General features: G+C 39.6%; 1 protein-coding gene across 1 annotated transcript in view; it reads left to right on the top strand.

Annotated features, from left to right (window-relative positions):
* Nucleotides 1–17293, top strand: part of SEC24D (SEC24 family member D) — a gene marked incomplete at its 5' end in the record, with an annotated part of 40040 nt that extends 22747 nt beyond the window's left edge. Inside the window, 15 exons of the mRNA XM_009865441.1 lie at nucleotides 1450–1588; nucleotides 3281–3396; nucleotides 6058–6182; nucleotides 8721–8912; nucleotides 9592–9685; nucleotides 11798–11915; nucleotides 12328–12497; nucleotides 13244–13340; nucleotides 13968–14113; nucleotides 14339–14477; nucleotides 14938–15056; nucleotides 15390–15569; nucleotides 16088–16279; nucleotides 16670–16759; nucleotides 17153–17293. Of these exons, the coding sequence (XP_009863743.1) occupies nucleotides 1450–1588; nucleotides 3281–3396; nucleotides 6058–6182; nucleotides 8721–8912; nucleotides 9592–9685; nucleotides 11798–11915; nucleotides 12328–12497; nucleotides 13244–13340; nucleotides 13968–14113; nucleotides 14339–14477; nucleotides 14938–15056; nucleotides 15390–15569; nucleotides 16088–16279; nucleotides 16670–16759; nucleotides 17153–17293 (2058 nt within the window). The remainder of the gene's footprint in view (nucleotides 1–1449; nucleotides 1589–3280; nucleotides 3397–6057; nucleotides 6183–8720; nucleotides 8913–9591; nucleotides 9686–11797; nucleotides 11916–12327; nucleotides 12498–13243; nucleotides 13341–13967; nucleotides 14114–14338; nucleotides 14478–14937; nucleotides 15057–15389; nucleotides 15570–16087; nucleotides 16280–16669; nucleotides 16760–17152) is intronic.
* Between the last annotated feature and the right edge of the window lie 3258 nt (nucleotides 17294–20551).

Raw genomic sequence — 20551 nt, 5'->3', positions numbered from 1 at the left:
CTTGAAACCTGTGTAGTAAAAATCTGCTTGTATGTCTAAAATCCTTGGCAAAAAGCATTAAAAGCTTTGGAGAAATAAGCGAGTAAAATAGTCTCTGCGAAATATAAACAAACAATGAAATTTAGGTAAGCAGTGAATGCTAGGACATAAATAATTTTCTAGATATTCAGAGACTCTTATGTTCCAATAAAAGTTAAAGTGAGTAATACATTAAATATGTTCATTCTGTAAGAAGAGGTGGAATAATAATTAAAAAAAAATTAGTATGTTAGTGGTAGTTTTTTAACATTCAAAGGCTGTCAGTTTTTTCTTCCTGTACAAATCTCTTCTGTGTCCCAGCTCTGGACTTCTATTCTTACTCTTATTCTTATTCTTATTCTTATTCTTATTCTTATTCTTATTCTTATTCTTATTCTTATTCTTATTCTTATTCTTATTCTTATTCTTATTCTTATTCTTATTCTTATTCTTATTCTTATTCTTATTCTTATTCTTATTCTTATTCTTATTCTTATTCTTATTCTTATTCTTATTCTTATTCTTATTCTTATTCTTATTCTTATTCTTATTCTTATTCTTATTCTTATTCTTATTCTTATTCTTACATTCAGAGGTTTTTCGTTGGAATTGAAGGGGCTACGAAAAAAAAACACCAACAAAACATCGAGTTTCACAAATAATTGAGCAAACGTCCATTTTTATAGTGGTTTCAAGTATGACTTTCCTAACATTAAGTATAATTACCGAAATCTTTGAATTGCTGAGAGAGGCATCTGGAAAATATCTTGCATTAGCTGTGGGGTTTGGCAGAGGCTGTAAGCAAGCATGGTCAGTGTAATTAAACTGACAAAATGCTTAAGATACTGCATTTGTTTGCTGCATGTACTTCCCTTCAAATAAATATTTGTATTTCTTCTAAATCTCCTGTCCTAGCTGGTGATCCCGGTGACATTTAAATGTTAGTAGAGCATGTAACATGGGACCATTGGGGCGGGCAGTCTCTAAGACAAAAAATTAGGAGCTTTCTTAGCAAATACCTGTTGAGAGAACTTGTGCAACAGATCAACAGCAGTAGATGTCTGGCTCAATCTGCCAGAAAAGGCGAAATACCTGACTCTAGCAGATTTCTCTTAGGGAAATGTAGAAACCCTTTGCCAGAGGAAATCAGCCTGGAGCCCTTCAACTTATGATGCTTTCAAAACTTTGTGGGCTCTTAGTGTGAGTCGTTACTGTCTTTTTGATAAATGTTGTAACTGTGAACTTGGAAATTCAGCCCTTCGGGGGATCTGTGATTGAGCCAACTGTACTGCAGATTTTGGGCTGAACTATGAATGATCTCTTGATCGGGTGATTTCTAAAAAGTTAAGTCTGGGCAGTAGCTTTCTAGCTCACTTGGATTTCAGGTTTGCATTCTTTTTTTTTTATAACTTTATGTATCTCTTTACGTAGACACCTCTTTATGTTGTAAACCATGGTGAGACTGGACCAATCCGATGCAACCGGTGCAAAGCTTACATGTGTCCTTTCATGCAGTTTATTGAAGGTGGAAGAAGATACCAGTGTGGATTTTGCAATTGTATAAATGATGGTAAGTGATGTTTCTCTGATCTGGGATTCGTACAAATTTCAAAAAAGTGAAAGGAAACTATATTCCTTAAAAAATTTCTTGAGGACTTGATGTGAGAGTAGTTTAGTGAGAGAGAGTAAGTAGGCCTATTTCACAAACTTAAAAAAACCACTACCCCAGAAAAGTACATAGAAGCATTTGTTCCATACAGTTTAAAAAAAATAAATGTATGACAAGTAATGCTGATTCATGAATTCCAGCATGACACAATCAAAACTTTATTTTAAAATGGTATGTCAAGATAGGATACAAAGCTGTTTGTATTGTTAATGAAAGCAACTTTTGTGTGCAAAAACCAAGTTTCTTGAAGAAATCTAAATGTCCAGCAAAACCCATATATTTGGAACCATGTTAGCCTAGTCCTGTCCATGACTGTAGATGCAATGGTTAAATAACCGATTAATCTTCCTGTCACAAGTGTTGGTTTTCACAGAAGATACCATGCCATATTTGTTCAAGTGTGCTGCATGTGACTCATAACTGTTCTTGTGCTCTTGGCTAAATCCCAAGTCTTTGCCAGAACTAACCTTTCTAGACATTTGTATCTAGTTGGATTTCCTCAGCTGGATCACAGCGGTGTAGTGCTTTCCCTAATACAGTAATCTTTTCAACTCTGAAATGTGAACCTTGACAGAGTTGTTCCAACTTCTTTCCTGCCTGACTCTCAAATGTTTGTGCAAGTGTAGCAGATAACAGATTTCATAGTTTGTTAGCAATTTAAACTCTCATGAAGAGAAACGCATTGTGAACATTTTAAGAAAGACTTGTAAGTTGCAGTGTGATTTTAAATAATGCTTTATGTTACTACAGTCTTCATCTAAGTCAGAAAGCACTTAAAAAAAAAACACATTTTAATGAGGCCTGAAAATGGCCCACAAACTAGGTAGATATTCCCCCTACTCACACACACATACACTTTTTACAGGCAAAAATGTGAAAAGTAGGCATTCTAATTGTATGTTGATGGAGGAAAAAGCAGCTAAAATCCAGAGGTGACTATTCCTAACCGTTAGACAAGCTGTATATAAGTTGTTGGTGGCAAACTCGCTTTGATCTCTTGATGCTTTGGGGGTCTGCAGCTTTTATGTCCAGGTGCAGAAGATTCCCAGCATAATGGACCCAAAGCACCTTGCTGGACAATAGAGCCATTTCCAGTGAAATGGTGGTTTTAAAAAAGCAGTACAGGCTTTAGGAAGAGTGCTAGTTTTACTGCTGCCCTTCTGCAGAGTTCTTGCTCCGCCGAGTGGAATGAAGCTGTGAGTAGCCTGTGTCTGCTCACAAAATAGTCACTGTTGAATCTGTATACTGAGGGTGTCAGACTCTTGCTTGTGGAAATTACCTGACTCGGTTTTACCTGCTCGAGCCTGACAGTGTAGAGGTGTGAGGATATGGACATTTATAGGGACGTATGCCCCATCCTCCAAATACAAAAGGAGCTGGCATTGCTAGAATGTTACAGGATTTTGTTAGGTTGGGTTCTATAATCTAATGTTGGGAAAAAATCCCGCTGCAACCTGGATAAGCCTTTAAACTCTTCCCTTGATCAGTAACAGAGAAGCCTACGTTCGTACACTGTATCTGTTCAAAGATGTCCTGTTGTTCCCCTCCGCCCTGAAATACAACCTCTTCTCCTGCTCTTCTGTTGGTCTTTAGTCCCTCCGTTCTTCTTTCAACATCTGGACCACGTTGGCCGACGGGTAGACCACTATGAAAAGCCCGAGCTGTCTCTGGGATCTTATGAATATGTTGCTACTTTGGATTACTGCCGAGTGAGTATCGCCAGTGTGCAAACTAATTTTCAATTTTATGTCAAAACAAACAAAATACTTTAAATGCTTACTCTGGAGTAAACGCAATTGTAAGCTGAATAATAGAGTCTGGGAACATTCTAGAAAAATGTAGATAGATGGAGAGAATTTAGTGTTTATTTGTGTGAAGATTATTATGTTTTGTTCTTTTGTGCTGCACAGTATAAGACTAGCAAGTAAGAATAACAAGTAGCGCAGGGGAGTCACCCATCACCACTTTTAACCAGGGGATGCGTTAGAGAATGTAGTTGAAGTTCTGATGCACTGTTGCATTTTAGATGTCTTCTGTTGATTTTGAAGACAGATGCACGCCTAAATTGCCTTCCCAATATTGAAAACTTTCGCAAGGGTATTTGACATTGTAATCTTTTCCTGGCAAGTGTCAGTGTTCTGTGACCACTAAGTTGCACTGGAATGGGTTCTCTCTTCTAATACTAACTTACTGAAGAACTCAGTCCAAAGCCCGCTCAAGACACTGTAAATATTTGTAGTTACTTTTGTAAGAGAACTGTATTTGATACTTCCTAAAGCATAAATTACTTGAACTTTTCAAACTCCAGCTCATTTCACAAAACTGCAAGTATGACTGTATCTGCCCATGGTATGGACATGTTTTTCTGTCTGTGTTGAAATTAGGCAAAATTTCCTTCTTGTCCATGGAACTGACATCCTGATAAGGTTAGGAAAGGCAACTGGATCCTGCAGTCTTGAAGTAGATGTCAGTACCTTCCACAGACCATCAAATTATTGCTGATATGAAGAAAATGAACAGGGTTAATTCTACTTTCTCACTAGGGTACTGTTCCAAAATCCTGTGAAATCCTTGGGATGGCCTATATAGATTTTATTGAAATCTGAGTTAAAACCCAGAGCAGGGGAGAATTGTAGTGAGGCATTACAGAAATACAGCGTGAGATCCTCAGTGTACATCCAGTGTAGCTCCAACAAATTTAGTTAAGCTTTGCTGATTTCTGGCAGCTAAACTTTTGAAAACTCATGTGTACTGAGTGGCTCGGTGTCATTTTCACAGTTTTTTCTCTACTCCAGAGCGTAACCCTGTGTGATGCAGTCGTCCTCACAGTGCATCCTTCAGTGCAGGGCTTTTGCCATACAGCTTAAATCAGGGAGTTTCCTTGATCAGTCATCCGGTATGGTCTGTCCTCTTGTTGCAGAGGCCCATCCGTAGACTTATGAGAATATTACAAAAAATTAATACTCATGCTGCAAATGCTGACTCATTAAATTAGATTAGAGATGGTAATGTTATTTTGTAGTTCGTTTTTCATTTTGCTCCAAGTTGCAAAGGTTTAATTCTTTTATAAATCCACTTTAAGAGCAGAACTGAAAAGTCATTTCCTTTTGTGCTTATCAAATGACAAGGATGAACAGCTACAAAAATGTTAACAAATAACAGCTGGTTTGCATTATTGCTCTCCTGCTAAGCTGATGTGGCAAGAGCACAAGTCCTCATTTCTACCATATATTTGTCAGAAATTACGCAAGGATTCTTTATAAATGGTGATGTGCTACAAGAATTTAGATGTAGTGCTTGATACAGCTTTTGAATCTAGAATCCAAGTACAGTAAAGAGGATAGTTTTAAACATACTACCTGGGTTTAATTCACAGGAATTAATTCTGATTTACGTCGTTGAAATGAAGTGAGATCAAGGGTATAATAAGTTTTGTTTAAAGTGTGACAGGGACTAGGGATAATTCAATGTTAGATAGATTAGAGAAGAAAGAAACCTTGGAGCCGCCGCACCGCTCCCACCCTGTGAGGTGTCAAACTAGGACAGCTTTATATGATCTTCCTGGGTACATCTCTAAGCATTAAATTCCTTTATTTGGAAGCAAAAATCCCTTCATCTTATTCTTACTTACAGAAACTTGTGTCAGTAGCGTTTGTAACAATTTCTATGCTACTTACATTACAAATAAGTGGAATTCCCAAAGGAATCTATACCAGCCCAAGTCACTGCTATGTACACAGCAGTTACATACATGAAATGTTCCATTCTTGTGTTTTAATTATCCTACATAAAGTCAGCTTATTCCTGAAAGTTCAGTTCAGCTGTCTGGAATGTATCGGAGCATGAGGCAGCAAGACAGACAGACAGGATGCAGATGATCACCCTTTAGTCTTGCCAAGAACTGGGATATTTTAATTGTGGTCCAATACCTGAGTTGTATTTTCTGTCTCCAGATTGGTTAGAAATCAGTTACTGGAGGCGAGTGCTAGCAAAACCTGAGTTTAAGCATCATAGAATGAAATGGTACAGGGAATGCAAAGCCAGTAAGGGTACAGGAAAAAGCCAAACGGCAAATTTGTTTAAACGCTTGAATTCCAACAGGAAATGCTTGTGTTTCATCTTATCTAATAAACTGTTACCCCTTACACGTTTCATTAGGATGCAATTTTCCAGTAATAATGTTTTATTCTAGGGCTAGACTTTACCCGCTACATGTCAGCTTTCTGCAATAGTGACTTTTTGTGACCCATGGCATTTTTTCGAACACTCGAACACTGCGTTTAGCTTGCCTTATGGTACCACCCGTCAGTTTTTTCAACAGAGCCGGACACTGTCTAATTTTCCCTGTGAATGATCTTGTTTTTCGGTAGAACAACAAGCCTCCAAACCCGCCGGCTTATATCTTCATGATTGATGTATCATACCGAAACGTAAACAGCGGCCTAGTTAAACTCATATGTGATGAGCTGAAGACTCTGCTGGATAAACTTCCAAGGTAAAGAAACAAAAGTATGCTTTGTTTAACTCGTGCCACTGCAGTTCCTGTGCAGTTCTGCATGTTGAGAGGTAAAAACAACCTACAGAAAATGTCAACATTTACAGTACAGACATTTCTAGGGTGATAGTAACCAAATGTTAATTTTAACATTGCTGGCGGTTCTTAAACTTTGATGTCTGGATTTACTATATAAATGGAAAGAATCTGTCATACTAATTGCACATGTAGCTTGCATTCTTTTCCTTTCTTGTAGTTAACTCTGGTGGTATTATCGGCTAAGTCCCAGCTTGTAATTTTGACTTTACTTGCTGTAGTCCTGTTTACTGTGACACTGCTTTTCTCAGTCGTATTCTGGTTTTGATATTTCCCTTTTTAATTTAAAGAATGGCAAGTCTCTAAAGCCGTAGTGTTGATCCTTTGTATCTTTAGCTCTTATTGTGAATTAGTAAAACTTTTAAATCTTCTTGCTCTGCTGTGAGACTTTTCTGTCCTGTTACGTATCTGAGAACAAATCTTGTAGGTGACAAACTTCTGCTTTATGATCATTAGACAGTAATAATGTATTATTTTAGTATAGTTTTCTGTACAGTATATTATTGGTTTTATTAAAGTTTAAATAACGCAGACATATGTAGTAGAGAGTAGTGAAAGACTGAGCAATTAGGTAGACAAGATGTTTCTCAGTGAAGACCTGTAAAAGCGTTGAAGAATGTGCAGAAAGAGAATGCATTCCAAAGAACGGTATTTGCAGAGGGAGAACAGACTCAAAAAATGGAGAGAGCAAAGTGAGGAAGGTTGCGAGACAAGTTTCTTGAGATATATCTGGGAGATGTTAAAAATCTTTTCTCATATATCCTTCTGGGGTCTCTGTGCATGAAAACAAAATCCAGTCCAGAGTCGGGGGTTACTTGGTCAGATGCCCATGTAACGCCAGCTCTGAAGTCACTGAAGATTACCCTGGAGCCACAAGTGTTTGATATTATCCTGAACATCTCGGAGCTTTCTGTCAGGATTGCTCATGACACTGAAGATAATAAAAGGCATGAGGATAGTAACAAAAAGCAGTTGGCAGTTTAGAAGCATCTAGGCTTGAATAGGGAAAATTGAACAAAAATTAAAGCAAGTGTACATATATCGCAAAAAAAGTCACATTATCTCTTCTCTCCGCTAGCACTCTACAGAGATCCGCAGTTAAATAATCTGTTTGTAGGGCCAAAGTTCTCTTATCCACTGAAAAAAAACAATTAAGAAAATAAAGAAAGGGGAGACCCTTCAAATTCTTCAGACTCATCTGCTGAGTTTAAACAATATTAATTTAAAAGAAAACAAACAGCAATCCACCACAATTTGTAACGGAACTTTTATTTTGGTGCTGAGATACAAAAGTCACTGTGAGTTCGTTTTTCTTTTGCTGGAGAAAGACACCTGCAAAAATATTCTGCTGTTACCACATGAGGTGAAAGCCCTGTGCTGGGAATTCACCCTGTGCTCGTATCTTTTTGAGGAAAGACTTGGGGTGGCAGAGCAGCCTGTGTCACCGAAAGGCCACTGGTCTCAAGGCCTTTGCCAGGTGAGCGTGTGGAAGTGGCTGCAATGTGATGAGAGGTAGGAAAGAAAGGATCAAGGTAGGTGGCTCAGGACCTGGTGTTAAGAACTTTATATTTTTGTACACCTGCAGAGTTAAAAAACATTTCAATGTATCTCTGTACATGTGATCCAGACATCTCATTCGGAGACTTTAAAAAGAATCAGTAGTGCAGGAGCTACCCGAGCAATCAGTTGCTACATTTACAGTTAATCTTTACAACTACAACAGAAGAAAGTGGGTGAAGTGTGGCAGCACAGACTGCCACAGGTAAGAGCAGTATCTGAAAAAAATGTCCCACTGTAAGTTGTGGGCTGCTGAAATGTTGAATGTTGCCGTACAGAATGCACAGGCTGACCTGTAGCAATTGCTGTCCGCGGTGTTCCTGTAGGCACAGATGGGAACTTCCTAGCGACAATGAGTAATTGCTGCAGCGTGTTTTCTGTCTCCTGCACAGCTATGGAGGGTCTAACAGCTTTTGCTCCTCAGAAGTCGTCCTGCGGAAGCAGAATATTGACTCACCAAAGTCACCAGACGTTATTCAAAACTGGTTACTATTCTTAACGGGCATCAATCATTACTGTCACTGAATTACAACGTAATCTGTGTAAAGCTGATTTTCGGATTGTATCTTGTAATTAATTGTCCTGTTCTCTCTTCTCCATGTTTTGAGAACAGTGTGGTTTGTTCTTTATCTTAGGGATTTTTGACTGCTTGGATGGGTTTTGTGGTTGATAGGGATGATGCAATTATATTATTTTTTTTTTAAAGTAAATAATGAAGCAGTTGCTTTTATCAACTGTTTCAATTTGGCCTAAGGCATGTTATTGTTTGCTTTTTGCTCCCAGTACAGATAATGACCTAAAAGCAGCCTTGCATTTCAAAGAAGGGCTTTTATTCTTAGGTCAGAATTTCAGAATTATAACCAGTTGGTTTCATTTTTCTTACAGAGAAGAACAGGAAGAGTCCTCAGCAATTCGAGTTGGTTTTGTCACTTACAACAAAGTCCTCCACTTCTTTAATGTAAAAAGCAGCCTAGCTCAGCCTCAGATGATGGTGGTCTCAGATGTTGGAGAAGTTTTTGTTCCTTTGCTGGATGGCTTCCTTGTTAACTTTCAGGAGTCACGATCTGTTGTTATCAAGTAAAGTATAATTATTCCGTATGCAAATAAGATCTGAATGCTTATGATATGCATTAAGCCTTTCAGTCAATCATGTTAACCGGGTTCTAGGGGTACATGAATTTGTTATAATACTTTAGAAGCCAGCAGATGCTTCAAGTCACATCTGAGGCAAATAAAAGGTGCTGTCAACAACTCCCCAGTGCTGAATTTGAAAATCTGGTTAGGCTGGGTGTAAATCATGCATCTTCAGGTGCATTTCTTCAGAAATGTATCTTTAGCTCTTATTGTTAATTAGCAAAACTTTTAAAGCGTCCTGCTGAGCTGTTTTGTGCACACATTGTTGCAGAGCTGTGCCATGTTTCATGATTTCCCTGTAGTGCTTTGTGTGATGCACACTTGGATATGATCTAAGGACTCTTTAGTCCTTACAGCATACTAGAACTCATTACGTTTTGGCTAGATTTTATTTATTCCACGTTCCTTTATGTTACCAGCTTTGAAATAATGCATCTCATAGAATTTTAAAATTTGTATCTTTTTATTATGGCTGGAATACTAAGAAATTGAGCAATCAAAATTCATATATGTTGTTTAATACAAATTTGCATGGAAAACTTCTTCCTATGTGAAGACTTGGTGTGTCACAAGGTATGTTTGGGGATTATCCCGAATACACTAATCCTTTTGTCTTTCATAGCTTGTTGGACCAGATTCCAGAGATGTTTGCAGACACTAACGAGAGTGAGACCATCTTCGCTCCTGTTATCCAGGCTGGCATGGAGGCGCTAAAGGTTAGAATGTTCCTCTCTGTACGAGAAGCAGCTCTTTAATGAGAGTAAGACTTGATGAGGTGCAGAAAGTCCGTTTCCTAAAAGCCAGTCCTGAGTCCTCCTACAAATCACAATGGGAAATTAGAAAAAAAAGTCGCTGATTGTTTCCAGCACTAATGTTCTGTTATTCTGTCAGTACATTTGAACTGCTTTAGTCAAAACGTGAACCCTGACAAGCCTAACAGCTGTTTCCAGATTTTGCTTATTGAGGGAAACCAGTCCCTAGAGCCTATTCTAAAGAAAATGGTTGTTTAGCAAAGGATGAGCAGCAGGAGCTGGTTTCTTGTTCGGCGTTTGAGAGACGTAAAAGAGTGTTTAGTTACTGCCACAGAACTGATAGATACTCTGCATGTTTGTGCAGTTATCCAGTCCTTGTGTGTGTGAAGGGCAGGAAGAGTCAGTATAAGATGCGGTTTTGCCCTCCCTATTTTCCTGCTTCTCCCAATTCTTGTGCAAAATGAGATATTTATGACTGAATTGCGTAGGGAGTTGGAGGGTTTCCACTTAACTGACAAGTTCTCACAGCTTGGATACAGCTGAAAATGAATCCACAGGTCAAGACGCATCCCCAGCTGCTTTCTGTCTGTCAGGGGCATCCTCTGAAGTGCTGACATTTCCATGGAATGCTGCCAATTAAAAGAATGCCACCATGGTTCACCACGAGATTTGTAGGGGCAGAAAACAGCCAGTGGTGTTTTCAAATAGTTGCTTTATCTGAGAAGGTATATTATTGAAGCAAAAATACACAATATTTCTCACATCTGTTTCTTAAACATTTAATTAATACCTGTTCTCTTGTTATTTACTCATATACTGCCAGAAGGTATGCGTACAAAACGTAAGTTTGGTAACTGCTTCCATCAGAATGGCCTTCCTTCATACTTCTGCAAAACAAACTTTTTGGTCATAGTTGTAAATTTCCCTTTATGTTGGCTATAAAAGAAAGCAGCTCTTAATTTAGCTCTTTATTTAGCTTAGTATTTTAAAGCTACAATTTGCAAGGATTTTTGCTGTGAGTTATGAATACACACAGATATATCCTGTGCTCAAGAAAACAATTCTTGTCTAAAAAGGATAAAATGGATTGTGTTCCTATTTGAGATTGATTTTAATACACTTTTAGAAATTATATGTATACATCTTAGAAAATTTGTCAAAAGCAATGTTAGTAATTCTTGATGTGTATCATGCCAAACAGATATTTGATAAGTCTTCAGCAGAATGCTTCTTAAAAGAAATTGAAGAAAATGGTATTCATGATTAAAGATAAATGCGCCTGAAATATTAGAGGTGAAATTTCATCTCTATTGAAAGTAAGATACTGTCTTCAGCTGTGTTTCTGCTGTAGCAAAGAGATTTCCAGTTTTCCCAGAAGAATGCTGTAGCTTCTTTTGAAATCTGGACTGTCTTCTGAATATCTTAAGATCTGGAGGAGAAAGAGTACCAAAGCTGTAGTTAGTCCTGGGTACTGCACATTTAACCTGCATGTGTGGTTAAGTCTGGAGCAGAAGGACAAATCCCACTTTCCTCCTTCTTTCCCTTCACCTTCACACAACTTCTTCAATACTTGAAGACCTCAGGATTGCTAATCAGCTTCCATTTCACTTTGCTTTAACTTCTGGTCAGCCCTGATGTGGGCTGAAGGATTAGTTGGTCGTTATAGATCACTTCCAACTGCTGCATTTCAGTGTCGATTTGAATGTGGATTCTGGTACAGGGATGTAATTGTTGCTTGTCTGTAAAAATGTGGTGGACACTAGTGTGCCTGAACTGAAAGAAATAATTTTTTCTGTTAAACTACATTTTCTTTTTATTTTATCCGATTTAGTACTTTTGATACCTATTGTTTGTTATAGCACGTGTCTATGTGCTGGATTAAGTTACTTACTGACATAAAATTCTCATTTTCTTTTGGGACTTACTTCCATCAAGCTTTCAGTCTCTAAATGAACTATTTAGCTTTGAGCAACTTGCAGAAAGTTTACAGTGTTCTCTGAGATACCACAGTGTATGAAAATAAGGCTTGTTGTTCATAGCTGTAATAAATATGCCAATGTGGTGCCTTTGAAACAGGCTGCAGAATGTGCTGGAAAATTGTTTATCTTCCATTCTTCACTGCCAACTGCGGAAGCACCAGGGAAGCTGAGAAACCGAGATGACAAAAAACTACTCAATACAGATAAAGAAAAGGTATTTTCTGCTCTGAGCTAACAAGGGACTCCTATTACGCTGTATTTCTTAAATACAGGCTTGATCTTTCTTAATCAATTTTCTTTTACAAAGATGTGTGGTTTATTTATATAATATTCCCATTCTCACTGTGCCTTGATGAGGTAGGTTTATTGGTCTTGGCCTTACAGGAACACCAAAGTTGAATCACTGTAGAGCAGCAAATAATTCCACTCAGGAAAAGCAGGGTAAAACCTGCCTGTTTGGGGATGGAGTTCTCTAAGATGCACTGGTGGGTTCCCTGCATATGAGTATGTGGGCAGGGTCAAATTCTTTTTCATTGAGGCCAACTCCTCACTTAAAACTTCCGCTTCATCTTTTTTTCTTCATGGTTGGCTACCGACAGTATCTAATGTTATGACACTTGTTTTTAATACTCTTTCAGCCTCAAGTAAATTCCTACGAGGCCTTAGCCAGGGATTGTGTGGCTAATGGCTGCTGTGTGGATCTGTTCCTCTTCCCAAATCAGTATGTGGATGTAGCCTCCATGGGTCTTGTCACAATGTACACTGGAGGAACATTGTACAAGTACAATAATTTCCAGGTAAGTGATGCACACTTCCTGCCTTTCAGGTAGTTACACTGAGGGATTTGTTGGTTTTCATTTTGGTGCATGCTTCAACATTTAACGTAAAAGTATCGTGATTCTAGAAAACTTACATATAAACTCCAGGGGATAAAGTTCAAGCGCGGATCAGGCTCAATATGTATATTGGCACAGTAATAAGATGGTTTGTGTCTTAAAATTAAATTCATTTACTTAAACATGCTGGCATCTGAGCAGAGAACCCAATTACTCCTGAACATACAGATAAAAATGTTTATGAAAGACCCCCAAAAACACCGTAACAACTCTTGTTTGTGTAAAATTTCATGAGAATCTGTCTGGGGAGTAAGAGACTTTCTCTGTGTCAGGAGTTGACTTGCAAATGCATTTTATGTGAAATTGGCAAAAGCTACTCCAATTCTTAAGGCTGTGTCAAAATCCTAGCGAGGCTGCAAGGTTAAGTGCAAGAACAGATGTCACTGGAGACAATTTGATTGAATAGAAATTCTGTGTGTCCAAGCCTAGAGATAAGTTGGTGGATGCTTGCATAGATATGTGTCTGTAAACAAAACAACAGTCAACATTGTTTATATCTTTCTAAAGGAAACAAGTGATGTTAAATGTGGAAGGTGCTGATGTGAAGGCGGGAGGGTGGTATCACAGCGAGGGAAGAGGTCAGATTACTGCTCCGGTGCTTCCACCCTGTGGCGAGCTGAACTTTTGCTTTTGCTTTACGTTTCTAGCTGGAGGCTGACAGCCCTCGGTTCTTAAGTGACCTCAGGAGGGACATAGGAAAAAAGACTGGATTTGATGCAATAATGAGAGTTCGGACAAGTACAGGTAATGGTGCAGGTTGGGAATGAAAATTAAACGTGAATGCATCTGACAGTATATAATTTTAAATAGTATTATGCCGTACAGATCACTTGTAAGATCAGCCTGTTGTAATTTTATTATGTACCTCTTGGAAAGTAATTGGACAGACTGATAAAATGCAGGAGTATGTTCTTCCTGTATATGCCTTTGTAGTAATTAATTTTCAAACATGATCGCTACACATGCGTCTTGGACTGCAGGTAAGTTGTGTAACAAAGTGGGTTTACTGGACATGCGCACATTTCTCCATTTTCATACTTCCAGTGACATTACTGTGTCTATTTTCAAGCATTCATTGTTACCTCATCTGCAGGTATTTGAGACACACACATACACACACAGAGTGGCCGAGAGAACAGCACAAAAGATTCCGCGTGGTCTCAGGGTCATTTTCGCCCTCACTCAACTGCCAAAAAATGTCCTTGACAAGGGCAGTTGGTGGGACTCCCTCAGTCCACAAATCCCAGAGGGAAAATCGATCCTGTTTCAGTAAGCTAAACTGACCATAAAAAGGAAGACAGAAAGTGATGTTGAGTTTATTTGCCGCTTCTAAATAAAAGACTATGTTTGTTTTGTTTCATCTGGCTTTAGGCTTCAGGGCCACAGACTTTTTCGGTGCCATTTACATGAACAACACCACTGATGTAGAGATGGCAGCAGTTGACTGTGACAAGGCCGTGACAGTGGAGTTCAAACATGATGACAAACTGAACGAAGACATTGGAGCCTTAATTCAGGTAATAAAAAAACCTAATGGCAAGTGATGTCATGAAGTTGTGAGCAAGAGCAGAAAAAAAGGTACGCAGTAGGACTGATGTGGGAGCAAGCCAGAGCTTGCACAGGCTCTGGTGACAGTAGCACAACTAAGAAAATGGGTAAGAAGTAATTATCTGCCTTCAGTGCACAGGGCAGCTTTCTGTTTTAAAATTAAAATTGACCGGTAATTTGCTTCTCTGTTGCAGTGTGCTGTTCTTTACACATCAATAAGTGGGCAAAGAAGACTTCGCATACACAATATAGGTTTAAATTGTAGCTCCCAGTTCACTGACGTCTACAAGACTTGTGAGACCGATGCACTTATCAACTTCTTTGCTAAGTCAGGTAAAGTTATCATGGACCCATTTGGTTTCCTTTTTTACTTTGGGGTAGAGGAAGGGGAAGGAAAGGGAGCTGAAGGGATTACCTAGTGGGAAAGTCTGCTTTATTAACATGCGGTTCCAAGCCTCAGCATCTCTTGAAGCATTTTAAGATTGAAAAGACAAATAGATAAACATTTTAGACATACTGCCATAGAAGTAATGCCTATGAACATAGCTAGAAACATGTAATGCGCAAAACTGTATGTAGAAGTAGCAATAGAAATGGATATCCAGTCAAATTGTTGGAGGTTTGTTGGGTTTGGGGGGGGGCAAGAATAAAAAAAGCATCCTCCAAGATGTTGGCTGAGAGAGATGAAAAACAGCCACAGACCTCAAGGCAGTAAAATGAGGAGCTAGCATAATATCGATACTTTCAGAGTACACATCCATCTGTAGCGTGCTCTTTTATTCTGTGTTTGCAGCTTTTAAAGCCATTCTCAGCCAGCCACTCAAGGTGGTCAGAGAGATCCTGGTGACTCAGACGGCTCACATGCTGGCGTGTTACAAGAAGAGCTGTGCCAGCCCGTCAGCAGTAAGCCAGGTAAAACCCATCGGAACTCAGTCCTCTCCCAGCCACTTTTCCTATGTGACTCTCCTTTAGTTTAGCATCTAAAACTGAGCATGGGCTACAGGGAGATGACAGCACCCAAGACAACAACTACAGCCTATAGGCAAATAATTTCTGTTACGTTCTTATGAAATGTATTCCGAGTTGTCACATCTCTTTTGCAACGGCACATATAAAAAAGTTTTCTGTTTTTTTCCCTCTTTACTCAAAGAAAACCAGCAGTGGATTATTTCAGTGTCTGAAAATCCAGCTCTTGTTCTGCAGCCTGTGGGATCTATTGGTTAATGCTCTTTCTCTGCCTCCCAGCTCATCCTTCCAGACTCAATGAAAGTGCTGCCCGTGTACATGAACTGCCTGTTGAAGAGCTGCGTGCTCACTGGCAGACCAGAAATCCCAACTGACGAGAGAGCGTACCATCGCCAGCTGGTCATGTCCATGGGAGTGGCTGACACGCAGCTGTTCTTCTATCCTCAGCTTCTGCCAATTGTGAGTGCGGTGGTGGCACAGCTTTTCATTTTCAGCAAAACTGCTCCCAGCATGCTGTGGCTTTGCAGTTGTGCATGTGCTAAAAAGATTCTGTCTGCTGGCCAAGTGTTGGGCTAGCACGCTGGATTACATTTTTACAGTGATACAGTTGCTAGTTGAACTCAACTGCAGAGGAAGTGTAGAACCTCAGTTTAAGGGAAAATGGGGAGTTAACATTGCCATCAGCACCCCCTAAGGACCGTGTTGTCCTCGGAGCAGGGTTTTTGCCTGGTGGAATGAAAGACGACAGCTTTACTGAAGATCAACCGCCTTGTGCCAGTGTCTTCCCACTTATGGCAGGTCTCCCTTTGCACACTGCATTAACTGGAAAAAAAACATTTGATTTCCAGTTCCTCCAATTTGGAAAGGAACCACCAAGGTGGACTAAACCTTTCGATAGTTGCTTTTGAGTATCTAAGTGGAATTTGAGTCACCTGTAGTTCACCAAGTCCGCAACTCTGTGTATTTCTTCCCCACAGCACAGCCTGGATCTGAAGAGTGACCGTATCCCGGCTGCTGTTCGCTGCTCTGAGGAACGTCTCTCAGAAGGAGGGGCCTTTCTTCTGGCCAACGGTCTGAGCACGTTCCTGTGGCTGGGAGGCAGCGCGCCCCCAGAGCTCATCCAAGGGCTTTTCAACGTGCCGTCCTTTGCACACATCAGCACGGAGGCTGTGAGTAGACAGAGATGAAAAGCTTTGACACTCTGAACACTTACAAAAGTTTTCACAACGCGTTTAAACTTTCTTAAACTTTTACTGTTGCAGATATTAAAGTCCTTTTGGATGAGTATACTAAAAGTGGAACAAAGCACTTTGCAGTAGTTAAAGTTTCTCCTGATAATGACTTTTCATATAATGATTACTTTCAACTTAAAAATGGCTTAGACAGAGGAGTCTTTAAGGTGAGATAGATGAGACATATTTTTGTGAAGGAAATGGCATTTCCCCATTTAGAATGAAATCCACAGTAAGTTGCATCATAAATATGAGTTCGTACAAGGCTAGCTGCTGATAAAAGATGTGACCAGAATCTAACAACCTGCCATCCTTTCATTCGAACAGACATCACTGCCTGACCTGGACAATCCACTTTCTAAGAAAATTAAATCAATACTGGAGCACATCCAGAGCCAAAAGCCCTACACTATGAAGGTAACTTCTGCCTACCTCAACTCATTCCTCATGCTTGTTGAAAAGAACACTGATGACTTGATAAAACTTACTGATACCTGTAAAAGATTTTACATATCAGGAATTTTCCTGTACATCACTGAGCTCCAGCACATATTGTGCTCAAATGTGCTCAATTCTTAATCAAAAGAGATTTTCAGAGTTAGTCGGTTTGAAAGGTTACCATTTTATCCTGCAAACCTCAGTTGACACTAGTCTCTCTCCCATGTTCATAAACACAGCTACAGACATGTGGAGGTTAATGAATGTTTTGGTTCCCCTGTCCCTGAACAGCATAAGGTGTTAGATACATGAAAACAGTACTGCCTTTTAGTAAGACTGTATCCTAAAAGTATGTGTGTCTCATCTTTTCAGCTGATGATAGTGAAACAACGGGAACAGGCAGAGGTGCTTTTCCGACAGTTCCTAGTAGAAGACAAGAGTATTTATGGAGGAGCTTCTTACGTGGATTTCTTATGCTATGTTCACAAAGAGATCTGCCAGCTGCTCAGTTAAGGAAACTCAAAAGTATCGTTTCTCCGTTTCTTTTCTGGTTTGCAAGAGGGACAGTCACTGGTGCCTGAAGGCTGGCCCACAGCTCTACCGTATCCAGGCATTCTGCTGTACTGTAGTGAACCTTTCCTGCGCTCTCCTTGTACAGTTTCATTTCACACAACCTCTCACTGAGTATTTAGCTTACTTATTAAGCTGTAGAATAGGAAATTCTGCACTCAGGTATTAGTATTCTGGGAGTCCTGACTCTTTCTCTAGGTGAGTGAATTGCCAGGTTACAAACTGTCAATGCTTAAGGGCATATGGTATGCATTTATTAAAAAAAAAGATATTTAGTAAACTCTTTAGGTATTCCTTTTGCTAGTTATCCAAGAGCCAGGAAAGATGTTAAAAATCTATACAGAAGAGTTAAAAAATACAGAACACTGCTTTTTCTAAGTGAGGACATGCCGTTGAATCAGATTTGCCGTCTCATGTAGTTCAATCTGAGTATTTCAAAATCCTTCATGTAAAGCTAATCTATAGAAAATAATCCCCTTTTTCCTGGAAGGGACAAGCATTACTTTCTACACAAACCGAGTTCCAGGCAACCTTCCACACCTGGGGTTATTGAGGCCTCAGTTTATAACTGGAGTCAGTTCACAACAACAGACCACGGGGAGAACAGAAATCAAACAATCCTTTTGCTGCCGGGCAGATAATTCCACACTGTTATGGTACAATCCTCTAGTCTTAAGGGCAGCAATTAATTTACCCTAATATTTAATTTGATTTTCAAAATTGAACACATTAGGTTTTATTCAGTAGATTTGCTGACTGGAATATTCCCACTACAACTTAGATGAACAACTGTCCCTTCAAATTTTAGTGGCCGGTCAGCTGTAAGACAGTTGACATATTAACCAAAGGTTACTTGTGGTGCTATAAAAAGAAAGTCTCCTGTTGAATACCAGCTCTGTTACAGTGACCTCCTCTCACATAACTCATTTATTTAACAGTCACTGCTTTGAAAAATAAGCCTCTGCTAGTACCAATATTTAAAGTAGAATTTAGAAAGCCAGAATCTTTGGAAGAGCTGTTTACCTCAGATACTTTGTCAGTCTGTTTGTATCTTTGGGACCAATGCCTCTGCACGTCACGTTTGAACTTTTCCAAACTTGAAAACCTATTGTTACAAAACCCAGTGTTTCAAAGAAAGCAAAATAAAAGCCCTCAAAGGAAAGGATAAGAGTTGGGCCTCATTAAAAAAGTGCCTTTCAACCTGTTAGTGTTGCTACATAGTGTTAATTATTTTAATATCCAAGACAGGCAGTCAAAATGCATGTTTTTTGGTTTGACAGCTTATCTAACCAGCTCTGTCCTTGTGCATTGGCTGAGGCTATGTTACAAAAGGATCCTCAGACTGAATTCAGCAGAAGCTGAAGACATTAGCCTGTAAAAAGTATTTGTTGTCATTCCAAATTAGGGTACTTTGTAAAGTGACACCAGCAACTCTACCTGTAAAGAAATAAGCATTATTAAATATTATCATCATGTGTGTGGTTGGGATTTTTTAACATCCAAGTATTCTAAAATCAGTTCCATAACTTAATGCCATTTCACTTCCCTTGTCAGATCAAAACTTCTTCAGTTTGCAGCCTAAGTTCCACCAAACAAAGCATTCAGTATCTACAAACACAGTCAATGAGCCTGGTTTTGTGACACAACACCAGGGAAGAACCTCATCAACCCTGAGAACACTGCCCACACTCAGCCTTTCAGCCAACTTCTGACAACTTCTTTGCATCTTTAGACATCACTTTAGACATGGTCCAAATCAACAGGGATTTAAAAAGTGACCAGATGTTTTTACTGTGTAATTAGAGGTGGAATAGTTTCTCACAACAGTATTTTCTAAGTATCCTCTCCACACAAACACGTGCGCAACACCAAGCCTTTGGGTACGCACAGAGGCACCGCTGTCTCACCTTTACAAGCCATCTGTCCCTGTTGGAACACCACCTTCAGATTATGCTCAGCAGGTGCCTGTCATCACAGAGGATGTATAGAAAGTCCTGCATCCTCCTCCACTGACCTCAAGTGAAACAGTAAGGCCGGTTGCTTGGTAACAACATCTACATTACACTTCCCTGGGGAAGCTGGCCCATCCGGACAGTACTTGTCCAACACTCCCTGGAGCACTGTTGTTTTTTTCCTTACACCACCTTAGGTATTTCAGCTTTCAGAAAAGAAAAAAAAGAAAAAGAAACCTAACTGCATGCTCAGGAAGCATTTATTTGGTGAAATTCTTGGTTTTGCCAGACCATGTGCAAATAATTTCCCAAGTCACTGAGTCTTGAGGTGCACCTCAACTTCTGCAAATGGAACTGCTGCCTGCTTTTTTACAATAGTAGGAAGAAAACCATATTACGTTACATCACGTCATGCCACGTTACATTACGTTACATCACATCACATTATATTAATCATATATCAATAACATCAGTATACTAATTATACATGATCAATAATATATCATCTATTAGCATTTATTATTAATATTATGTTTATTAATGCTTTATATATTAGTGCTTAACATAATAATAGAATGCAGTATAATATAATGGAATCTAATAGAGTCTAACAATCTAATGGAATCTAATAGAGCTTAATAGGATCTAGAAGATCTAACAGGATCTAACAGAATTAGATTTTCCATTGTGGCTTCTGGAGGCAATGTCCCAGCCTGGCTGACATGGGGTGTGGGGGATCCCGCTACCTTGGAGCCCTGGAAAGAAGCTGAGCTGCCTACACCAAGGCCAATGCTACCACCTGCCCTGCCTGCACCTGCCCAACTCTGCCCACCCAGAGATGCTGTGGGAACTGCGCAGCTCCAGCTCGCCTGCGGCTTCAGGTTCGTTGTTTGGCCCCACCCCACTGGTTTTCGTTTGTTAGTTTGTTAGTTTGGGCTCATTTCAGGTCCAGCTCCTGGACAGCTCCAGTGCAGTTCTGTCTCCGGTTCATTTATGACTCTTGTTTTTTCCTGCTCTGGTTTCTTGTCCAGCTTGCGGATGGCTCAGGCCTGGTTCAGCTCAAAGTCATTGGGTCTCCAGCTCATCTGCACCCTCAGGTTCGTTGGTTCTGCCCTTGTTTTGTTTCAATGGCTCCTGCTCATTTATGGCTACAGCTTGTGCAGCTTCAAGTCATTGTTTATGCTTCATTCTGTCTGCTGTGGTTTCAGGTCCAGCTGATGGAGAGCTCCAGCTCATGATGGCTCTGGCT

Source organism: Apaloderma vittatum, unplaced genomic scaffold (assembly GCF_000703405.1).
Source record: "Apaloderma vittatum isolate BGI_N311 unplaced genomic scaffold, ASM70340v1 scaffold4670, whole genome shotgun sequence".
Classification (NCBI taxonomy): Eukaryota; Metazoa; Chordata; class Aves; order Trogoniformes; family Trogonidae; genus Apaloderma; species Apaloderma vittatum.
This window is presented reverse-complemented; position numbering and strand designations above follow the sequence as displayed.